This window comes from Artemia franciscana, chromosome 13, assembly GCF_032884065.1.
Source record: "Artemia franciscana chromosome 13, ASM3288406v1, whole genome shotgun sequence".
NCBI classification, from domain to species: domain Eukaryota; kingdom Metazoa; phylum Arthropoda; class Branchiopoda; order Anostraca; family Artemiidae; genus Artemia; species Artemia franciscana.
The window spans coordinates 22634857-22646918 of record NC_088875.1 but is presented as its reverse complement, the minus strand read 5'-3'; the positions used below and the strand labels follow the sequence as shown (position 1 = coordinate 22646918).

The following is a 12062-nucleotide window of genomic DNA, read 5'->3' as shown; positions in this document are numbered from 1 at the left end:
ATTATTAATTTAGTTTATCCAGTTGATTAGTAGCTAATTCTAATATTCTATGGAAGAAAAGTAGCAAGTTACAGGTCTTACATTTAGTTACAATTGTTATGCATTAAAGACATTTTGATCAAGAAACAGAGACAGAAAGTAGGCAACAGAAGTGGCTAGAAGACAAAAATTAGCCTAGCGGCGCGGGATGAAATGGCTAAGCCACATTATTCTCTAATTAGAAAAAAGCAAGCGGTAATGACGCAAAAACTGGACGTCCCTCGCCCAAGGTGTCATGCCGTCTACTGTAATGTCAGGTCGTTATTGGGTCTGTGTCAAATCTTACCCTTATCGCCTTTGGGCGGTAGCTAAAGTCGACTGGCTGACACCTAAAGCTGTAATCCGCCAACCAACCACTCATCAATGTCTGTAATAGCATAATTCAATAATTAAATATAACACTAAATATAAAGAACACAAAATGTAACAGCTCTGGTGGGTGCTTCTTTAGCAACAGACTTTAACACAAGAGATTATTGTCTTTTTTCAGACCCATTTAATTAGAGAATCCATAAGCAGGGCCCTCCAAGAAAAGAAAAACACGTGGTATTTGTATTGCGACTTTAGTAATAGAAAGGACTCAAAATAGCGCCGCATGTTTAAAATTAAACTAAATTTAGCTTCTGTTTAAAGTGGAGCCCAGACAAAATACTAGTGCCATCTAAAATCCCCTCAGTGACCCAAGTCATGAGCAATATTTTTTGGAAAATCCTTTAATCTTGTAGGTTCACATAACAAAAGTGTTACATAAACAGCGCAAGTAATATTAAGCATACTTTTTAAAATAAGCAGAGTTATAAATGTTCACACGCATGCAAAAATCGCACGTATTGCAACAATTCGCACGTATTGCAACAATTCGCACGTGTCCCAAAACTTGAGGAGATACAAAACTTCTCCATATATTTTGTACGTTTTTAGCTTGTTTAATACGACACTGAAAGAACAAACATGACCTGGTAAGTGCCAGACCAGGTTTTGCTACATCTCAGAAACTTCAAGATCCCTCCCCCATCCTTTGTACATGTAAAAAGAACTAGACAGAAAAAATGACTATTTTGCATAGCCTACATTTCCTCTGTCAAAATAAGAAGTTAATGTGTGTGGATTTGAAGTCGTCCATCTGATTGATTTAATGCTATTTTTTCTATCATTTCGAACGTTTTTCACATAGTTCAACTATTGGACCCTGCCTGAAATAAATTCTTGTTTAGATGCCTGAAAGCAACCACCAGAGAGACGAAAAAGAGTCACAAATTTGAATTTCAAACAATAGAAGTCTTCTGCATTGCACCATTTAAAATTTGACTGTCCTTCTTAGATAATAATTTAATGATTTTTTACAAGTATTTTTACTGACGCACCAATGTTAAGAAAAGTAAAAAGATCCCTCAAAAATCTAAAAACTCCCGCTTATCATTTCTCATTTTTATATACTTTTGTGTTTCTGTTCAGCCAAAAAATGTGATCGGCAACCTGCGGCTCCTGAGGTACATATGGCTCTTTTGTCCCTCAAATGTGTCTGTGACACAAATACCCACAAGTTAACATCAAAGTCGTGCCGAGGGTGTCGAATGGTTGTCGATTGCGGAGTACGCGGTGACAGGGAGACTTACGTGATCCAGCAAGTCAAAGTTAGTTTTGGTCATCAGCAGTACTTTCGCACCACCCGAATTTCTAAAATTTCTTTGGAAACATCCATAGGAATTTTATCTTCTTGAAAATCCGGCTTCGTTCTTCCTCGAAACAAACACTCTCAAAGTACCACCAAGACTCTTTGTAAGTTAGTATTCTTGCGTCTATAGTTGATATTATCCATTATGGTTCCATTCCATTTGACACGATTAAAAAGATAATAGATAAACAAAAAATATTTTGCAAATCCAATCGCTTCCAGCTTCCAAAAGATAACAATGAAACTATGGTGATTTTTTTTTGAAGATGTTAGGAATTTACTTTTTTACCTCGTGGCAACCCTGGAAAGGAGCATGTAGTCAGAAAGAGTATCAGAATTTCATGAAGTTCTAATATTGTAATAAAGGTTTACTAAATTAACGAACTGATTTGGTTCTTTGACTAAAAAGGTTGCCGACCACTGGCCTAATTGTTAGTTCATTACTGCCGTAGACTAGAAACCTTGAAGAGATATAGGTGCGCCAGTTTTTTTCTTTCTTTCTTACTATATATTCTTAGATTTACGATCTTGAAAAAAAATTGTTTTCTTTGCAAGATTAATTTCTAAAATTATAACAGGATGAGCGTTGACATTTTAGCAGGTTCTGCGAGATAATTCTTGCAGTCCTTCAAATAAGCTAGCGCCTTCCCTTTTTGAACAGTGTTGCCAAGAGTAGGTTCAAAATGTGCAAAAGGCCTTGCAGTCTTTTCTTCTTATCCTTTTAAAATCCCTTGAGAAAAGTCTACTTTGCGCAAATAGTTTAAATGCATCATAAACGAGGCAGCCTTGACATTAAAGGCCTACCGCATTCCAAATGCTAACTCCACTCTTGGCTTTAAAACTAACACAGAGGTAGGTGAAAGCGGTGTTTTTAAGAACCTGTTTTAATAATAATTACTAATAACATGAAATACCCGCCTTATTTTTCTTAGAATGAGCGTGTCTTTCATTTTCTTTGGATTTTTTTATCTCTTTAGATGAGTCAACTCAGTTAAATAGCTTTTGTACCTATACATCTGAACATCCGTTTCTTAAGTGCCATTTACCCTGGAACTCAATGCAATATTTTTGGGGGAAAGGGTGTTTCTATTAGAAATAAGACATATCTCCCCCATGTTTCACGAAAGGTATAAGTTTGCTGTAATGAATTCTGAGCCGTCCATTCAACAATGATTCCACCTTAGGGCTCTTACCACACTAAGGGTCAACTTTTTGGTCCACAACAAAGAGCAAGAATAATAAGACCAAGTATTTATTTGACTGGGTCCGGCCAATGCTGCCAAAGTTTAATGTTATGTTTATTAATTGTGTAACATTTAACTGAGCATTCCAGCTCAGTCGTTAAGATGTCCCAGCTTAATCACAGATCAAAGAGCCAAGCGAGCAGCATTTGAATGTAGAAAACATTGAATTGTAATTAAATTGAAATGAATTGAAATGTAATTAATGTAATAAAATGAATTGAAAATGAACGTAATAAAATGTAATAAAATGAATTTGAAATGAAATGTAAATGTAATAAAATGAATTGAAATGTAATTAAAGCAAAACTTCAAAAACTGAGCATTAACTTAATAATGAAACTAACCGTTTAATTATTCGAGATGTTATGGAGTTGTCACTCAAGGGGTTCTATTCTTAAGAGATAATAGACAGATTTCCAAACACTTGGCGGGCACTGGGAGTAGCTCTGGAGAATGATCGTGCCACAAGTAAAATATAAGGGGAAGGAGAAAAGGTTTTCCTCCAGATGTCTCGCACAATAATACAAAGTTGGGATGTTCAGATGTATTTTTAGAAAATGTATTTTGTTTTTCTTCAAGAAAAAGTAAGAAAATAATGACTTACTTCATAGAAAAGCCAAGTGCTAAAGAGAACTTGTATAAAATTGTAAATAATAAGGAGGTTTCTAAACTCATATGGCTTCCGATTCTCCATGAATTTGGGTCCAGCAAATTTGACAAGAAAGACGTAGGTTATGCAGATTAAGAATGTTGGAAGTGGTGAGCTCATAAACATCCATCCTTCAACTCTTGGGTCTGAAATGAAACATTCATACTTAAAGAAGCTTGTTGAGTTACTATAAAGAAAGAAAACAACTCGCTAATAGCCAATGGTTGGTAGGGCAGCGACAATCCCTAAGCCCTTTAGAGGTCAATTAATCATCGATGTTATCTGATAACTTAGATAAAATAGGATATCAACCTGGGGCCTTTCAAGTCCTTCTATAAGGCAGTGGCAATGGTCACCATTTCGAACTAGATTGCATCCCAATCTGTTGATAGTAAATTAGTTTGGGAATTTGTGAAATAATCTACGATGTGTTATATGTTGTCAGTTGAGAAGGAAAGGAGAAAGGAGAAAGGAGCAGCGGAAAGGAGAGAGGGTGCTCAGTCATATGATGATTTTATTAAGTGATTATCCCTTTACAAGTATTTCACTGCTAAATGTCTACAAACTAAAACCACAAAAAACTAGAATAAATGAAACTAATAAATGCTACAATCAAAGGCAACAATCAGGTATAAATATCAAATATTAACATCAAACCAGTCTTCTAAATTAATACAAAAATCTGCTCAAACATTTCCTTAATACATTATCAGAAATTACTGAACTAGCACAAAATGGGAAATTAATTCCTAAAGAATTGACTTCTAGTTCCATACCAAAGCGTTGTAAAAAATAAAGAGGGCAAGTAAACAGGAAGTGGCTGCAAGTTTCACTTTCACCACAAATACACTCTCCGCTTCTAACGTTTCCAATTTTATTTAAGAAATAATTCAGCCATATCTCGTGGTGTTTCGTGTGCAGTTTCAGACCTAAAACAGCCACAAACCCCCAAAAGTATCTATACAAGGAATAATCTTAACTCGATTCTGAGATAGCATCTTATAGAGTTATAGCCAATTGCCCTTTTTTTGTCAATACACAAGGTACATTTGAATGGTGCTCTATGATTAAATCTTCCAATAAATTTCTGACGGTTGCAACATAAAAGTCAATAAAACATTTAAATGCACCACGCCCAACCTATAACGAGAATCCAAGTCAAGCCATAATCAGGGGACTTTTAAAAAATTGGAAAATTACCTTCTGTTGTTGTCCAAAGCGAACAAAATAATCAGAAAAAGGTCTCTGTATAAACTGTTAGGATACGCATAATATATATGAACAAAACAAAACATATGAACATGTACTAAAGTTCCGCCAAATACGAAATCTGGGTTATGACCCTGGAAAAGACGCGTGTTTCCTTAACAAGCTCAGCTAAGCTGCCCAACTATCATGGCTGCAGCAATAGCTGCAACCTAGTAAAGAGCGAACTGCAGCCCATAGTAAACAAAATTAAAAAAATCATTTATAGTGGATTTAGGAATGCTAACTATCATTTCGATTAAACTTAATAGTAAAACGTAATTTTGAAAGACAAATTTACAATAATTTTGAATAAGACCCTAAAAACCCTAGAATATGGCGTCGAATCTACATGAAAAGTACACCATTGTCGAAACCTACTCTTAGGAAAATTACAGTTCCCCCCGTTGAACAACAAGGAAAATCCCTTCTTTGTGCATGGGTAGCACTGAGGTCTTTTTTTTCCTCTTTTCTTTTTTTCTTCGCCGCTAGTGGGGCACTAGAAAATCAAGGCCTCATTTAAAATCTATTTTTTGTAGCTAATGGCCTTTCACAAATTCTACTTTATAACAACGTCACGAAGTACCATATGGCACCAAAAAAGTACATTTTGGGTGCCATCTGGAACAGAGCGGCTGAGAAGAATGAAAAACGTACCATCATAATCTACGTTTGAAAACCTATGGTTTACAACCTCCCCTATCGTATACTCACCCTCCCTACCCCTTAATATTTTCTGTATAGTGTTTACTGACTATTAGAACTAGCAGACTACTGCAACACTTTAGAGAGCTGTTTAAGACCTAATTAAAGAGCTAAATTTTATATCTACGTGCTTTTTATAAATCTGCCTTGATAACGCCGTCATAAAGTGGCATATGACACAAGAATAATACTTTTTGGTGCTATAGTGCCATATCTGGAGTGGAAAGGCTAGGAAACATGTAAAGAGCATCTACATATGGACGAAAATCTTAAAGATCCGAAATTTTATACTCATCCTCCCTCTTGAGTACCCTCCGTCTCATCCTTCAGGAAGTTTCAGAAATCGCGTGCTGACTAGCAGAAGTAGGAAGTTACCGAGTTGAAGTTTAATGGCTCATAGTGAAGCTCTTGATATTATCTACGTACTTTTTGTAAACTGGTCTGGACAACTTCATCATAAAGGGCCATATGGCACCAAAAACAGCATCTTTGGTGCAATCTCTGGAATAGAAATTCCAGGAAACACGAAACGATTCATTAAGGTCCTACTCTCGTGCTTGAGAGAAGGAGTACTTTTTCTACTAACAAATAAGGTCGATTGAGTATTCAGCAATCCACAGATAAAACCAAATGAAACGTCCATTTTTTATTTGGAAATTAAACACACCAAATTTGTTAGAAGTAATGAGAGAGAAAAGAAAATTGAGGATTCTTTCTAAAAAAAGAAATAAATAAGGGGGTTACGACCTGTCGTCCGCAGATGCATCAGCTTTGTGCTTATCGTTTATCCTCTATACGTCTGTACCCGGGTTTATTTTTTTTACATCAAATTGTACCATCTACAAGGTAACAAAAAAAAAGGCGATCGAAAATGCAACCCCCTGCTGGTAAATAATAAAATCAAGTCAGACGCGCAGTTTACACGAAACTGACCTTGTAGAACAGGTCAATAGCTCCCTACAAGGTGAGTATACTAGTGACACACATTGTAAGCACGAATTTTAACTTGGGGAAACACACATGAAAAATGCGCCCATTCTTTCCGGGTTCATTCAACCAACACAGCTTGTGCATTTAAACAGGTTATTCCGCAATGAAATAGAGAAACTATAGCATTACAAAAAAATAAACCGAAGTATTTAATGATTGAAACTAATAAGCCAATCTTCGCAATTAAACTGGTTTTTTTCACACCAGAAGTGGTTTAGAGTTGCCGACCTGAATGGAACCACAACAAAGGAGGAATGAGGTTGATTACCAATAGGTAACAACACGCAGCTATTGAGTAAATGCCAACTGTTAGGTTATCTATTTATACAAGTCCGCGGGTTTTGTTCGTATTTATCGTGATCCCGAACTTTCGATGAATCACTCTTTTTTCACCTACGCCCTTGAGGTGGTAAATGAGGACAAGAACCTATTTAAAATAAAATTATGAAACTGAAATTACTAAATATATCCTATAGAACAAGAAAAGATGTATATATGGAGTAAAAAAAAATCAATATTAGACTGAACAATATACGCACAGATGGACACAGTTAAATTAAATACGACGGGGGGATTTGTTCCTATGGAAGTATTTCCACAGTTAAGCAATTCTACGTATAACCTACCATCATCGTTTAAACGAATACATTGAATTTAATCACTGATTTAACTTCAAAGGAAAGAGGAAAATCATACATTTTGCATTTAGCCTATCAAACATATTTCAAACATAGCATATAACATAGGTTATATCAAACATAGCGACGGCAAATGTTCGTCATCCATTCAGTTCAAGGGGATCCTACATCCAGCCCAGAGGGATGGTCCTATTGAACCCTGTTGTGCAAGCATTATAAAAGGCTCAAAGTTTTGTTTAATGAATTAAGCAGGATTGAAAGGAAGAATATACCTTTTTCATTAAAAATTATATCAAATGGAAAAACATAAATATAAAATTTGAATTTTCTTAGCAAGATGATCAGTATCTTAATTTTCTAAGTCATAGATAGTAAAACTTCATTTTAAACGTACGAGTCTTTATGGTATTTTCGCATGAGATCAAAGTGAGTTGTAAGAGTACAGTTGGTACTTGTGTATTATTCAGAACTCACTCAATAAGTGAAGTTAGGTTCCTTCGTGAAACAAACTGCGATGCAGGTACATTTTAATCAAATATTTTACATATAGAGGTGGTTAGGTTAAGTTAGGTATTTGATATAATGCACCCCAGCCCCCTAGTGTACAAATATATAGCCCAAAATTTTGATAAAGCTAATAAAATAAAACAAAATATGATGAAATCTTCATTTCAAAATCCATTTTCAGACACTATCTGATATCACTATGCGTAGCAAACTAAATGAGTTTTGTCTTTGTGGCTATGAAACCAGATTTTCTCAGCACCTGCATCGTAGTTCATTTCATGAAAGAACCTAACTTACTTATTGAGTGTGTTTTGAATATTACGCAAGCAGTAGTTTTCTAACAATTTTTACTCATATACAGCAATCAAAATGTGGCTTTAATGATAAAAATGCCTTATATTGACATATAGATCTGAACTCAAGGAGTTGCGATGTCACGATGTTGAGGGGGCCAATCCGAATAAAAATAGTGAATGAGATACACAAAGAAACTACTCATTTTTTTAATCTGGAAAAATTAGGTGGGCAAACACCAAAATCACTTGGCTAACCATCAATACTTTACCAAACTGGACGAACTATTGAAACACTGACCATTTGGTTCGTGGGACTTTTAAGAGTATGTTGTGGAATTTTTTAGGACTGAAACTTGGATTCTGAAAGTGTAAACAGATTAGAGTTTTTTCTAAGTTTTGTAAGATTAAAAAAGTCTAACAAATCTTATTTACGAATGGGAAATCGTAGCTAAAAACATATTGATTAATTGACAATCATAGGTACACACAGGTCTAAACCCGTGAGGGGACGCTTTTGGGCCCTAATTTGACAATTATACCAGAAGATTGTTCTTCCAGACCAACCTTAGGGGCCTTCCTGTCCAATTCCCTTATGAACTTGCTTTCTAGTCGCTTAACTGATGGACTCTGAAAATGTGGTCACAGAGCCTGTTTGGGTGACGTTCACTTTGTCAAGTTGCAGTTAAAACTTTCCTAATTTTGTTGATGGAAAAAAATGAACAAAGGCATTCTAGACAAATTCCTATCCCAATTCTCTCAGTCCTGGATATATTAGTTAAATGCAAACTTTAGAAAATTTACTTACTACATAGAAAAGAAAGTTTCGGCAGCACTTTTCTCCTCCTGGCCTTTAAATCTCAAGACTTACTATTTCCACCGAATTTTTCAATGTCATGCAATTCGCCTGTTGCTAGCATATTCCAAATTTGGTCCTCAACAAACCCCACCCCCACCCCCCAAAAAAATTGGAATGCACTTCGTATCTTTACAGTCAAGTACGTTCATCAAACAGTTCGTGGTAACAAACTACAGTAAGGATCGACCCGGCTCAAAAGTAACCGATACTCTAAAAAACGAAATGTTGATACTACTAGTTCATCAAAACAGTCGTATTTGTACGCTGCTTTTAAATATCTAAGTTTCATCAAGTTTAGTCTTACCCAACAAAAATTACGAGCTTGAGAAGATTTGTCTTATTTTAGAAAATAGGGGAAACTCCCTCTAAATGTCATAGAATCTTAACGAAAATAACACCATCAGATTCAGCGTATCAGAGGACTTTACCGTAGAAGTTTCAAGCTCCTATCTACAAAAATATGGAATTTTATATTTTTTACCAAAGATTGATCACAGATTCGTTTTTTTTTTATTTCCCCAGGGGTGATCGTATCGACCCAGTGGTCCTAGAATGTCGCGAGAGGGCTCATTCTAACGGAAATTAAAAGTTATACTGCTTTTTTTAAGTAACCAAAAAATTTGAAGGCACCTAGGCCCCCTCCCACGCTCATTTTTTCCCAGTCACCAGATAAAAAATTTAAAATAATTATTTTATTCAGCATAGTCAAAACACCTAATAACTATGTCTTTGGGGACGACTTGATCCCCCTAAGTCCCCAGAGGGGGGGGCTGCAAGTTAAAAACTCTGACCATTGTTTATATATAGTAATGGCTATTGAAAAGTGAACAAACGTTTTCTGAAGGACTTTTTCGCGTTGGGGGGGGGGGGGGTTACGTTGGAGGATCTTTCCATGGAGAAATTTATCATGGAGGGAATAGAATTTCCAGGAAGGGGCGCAGGATTTTCTAGCATTGTTTAGAAATAAAACAACGAGAAAATAAATAAGAAAGGTTTTTTCAACTGAAAGTAAGGAGCAGCATTAAGACTTAAAACAGACAGAAATAACAACGTATATAAGGGGGTTCCTCTCCTCCTCATTACCCCGCTCTTTACTCATATTTTTGCTCACTTTTCTTTTCGCTCAATATCTCACTGTTTACACTAGAGTATTTTTAGTAATTTCAAATATTTATTCTACGGCCTTTGTGATTCAGGGTCTTTTTTTAAAAACTGGGACAAAATTCTAGAATGTAAAGAGCTAGGAATTGACGAGGGGGCGAATCCCCTCATACGTAAATAAAATTAAAAAAATATAGAAGTTCGTTACGTAAGTTAATTCGTAAATTACGCGTATTTATTACGATGTAACGATGTATTTATTTGTTACCTCATTTTTTTATAGTTTTTCAAAATCAACCCTTCCCCTCCCAACTCCCCTAAACAGAGCAGATCCGTTCTGGTTATGTTAATCACGTATTTAGGACTTCTGCTTATTTTTCCCACCAAGTTTCATCCCGATCCGTCCATTCGAAGCGTTTTCCAAGATTCTAGTTTCCCCCTCCAACTCCTATATATATATATATATATATATATATATATATATATATATATATATATATATATATATATATATATATATATATATATATATATATTGTATATTCAACTGTAAAATAATATATAATACATAAATGATAAATATATCAAATATATAATATATAAAAATAATTATTACAGTTATTATATAATAATAATTATGAATATAAAATTTATTATAATAAGTATTAAATTCGAATTAATGTTTCTTCTCATCTTAAGTTTAATTTGACTTAATTTGACTAATTATTATACAATAATAAATATATAAAATAATATATATATATATATATATATATATATATATATATATATATATATATATATATATATATATATATATATATATATATATATATATATATATATATATATATATATACATATATATATATATATATATATATATATATATATATATATATATACATATATATACATATATATATATACATATATATATATATATATATATACTAGCTGTTGGGGTGGCGCTTCGCGCCACCCCAACACCTAGTTGGTGGGGGCGCTTCGCGCCCCCCCCAAGCCCCCCCGCGCGCGTAAGTCGTTACGCGCCATAATAGTTACGCGCCATTGTAGTTGTGTCCCTATGTCCCACCTGTGAATATAGATAGATATAGATATATATATATATATATATATATATATATATATATATATATATATATATATATATATATATATATATATATATATATATATATATATATATATATGGTTTTAACTACGTAAAACTTGCGAATATACAACATTCTTTGCTGTCCCATTGTCTTTGCATATAAATAGATTGTCAGGTTTACCGACTCTTGAACATGCAACATATAATGGTCCATGGGAAAACAATCTGTATTCAGATCTATACCTCATGATTCTAATGATTGCCCTTGAGCTTTGTTGATGGTGATTGCTAATCGACCATTCCCTGTCCCGGTGTCCCGGTCGTCATTTACATCCCCCTGTTTCCCCCGGTGTCCCCGTTGTAGTTGTGTCCCTGTGTCCCGGTCGTCATTTATATTCCCTGTGTCCCGGTCGTCATTTGTATCCCGGTGTCCCGGTCTGTATATACATTCGTTTTTTAGTTTTGTTTTTCTCCTTTATTTTTTTCCTTTTTTTTTCTTTTTTAGCTTATTTAGATTTTTAGATTTTTTAGTTTTTTTATTAGTTTTTAGTTTTTTTTTCTTTTTAGTTTTTTTGTCCCGGTCGTCATTTATATCCCCCTGTTTCCCCCGGTGTCCCCGTTGTAGTTGTGTCCCTGTGTCCCGGTCGTCATTTATATTCCCTGTGTCCCGGTCGTCATTTGTATCCCGGTGTACCGGTCTGTATATACATTCGTTTTTTAGTTTTGTTTTTCTCCTTTATTTTTTTCCTTTTTTTTCTTTTTTAGTTTATTTAGAATTTTAGATTTTTTAGTTTTTTTATTAGTTTTTAGTTTTTTTTTCTTTTTAGTTTTTTTGTAGTTTTTACCTTCTTTTTAGTTTTGTTAATTTTTTTTTTTACTTATGTCCTGGTCGTCATTTATACTCCCTGTGTCCCGGTGCTTTGTTGATTGCTAATCGAACATTCCTTTTGTCCTGGTCGCTTTCTCTTTGAGTGTCGTCATTTATTTTTTTCTTTTTTAG

General features: G+C 34.5%; 1 protein-coding gene across 3 annotated transcripts in view; it reads right to left on the bottom strand.

Moving 5' to 3' along the window:
* Window positions 1–12062, bottom strand: part of LOC136034667 (very long chain fatty acid elongase AAEL008004-like) — an 80845-nt gene that overhangs the window by 40127 nt on the left and 28656 nt on the right. For 2 of the 3 annotated variants that reach the window (XM_065715985.1, XM_065715983.1), the window contains exon 3: window positions 3563–3753. In XM_065715985.1, coding sequence (XP_065572057.1) covers window positions 3563–3753 — 191 coding nt within the window. Of the gene's footprint in view, window positions 1–325; window positions 407–3562; window positions 3754–12062 lie in introns of all 3 variants that reach the window. The other variant, XM_065715984.1, reaches the window with a different exon arrangement.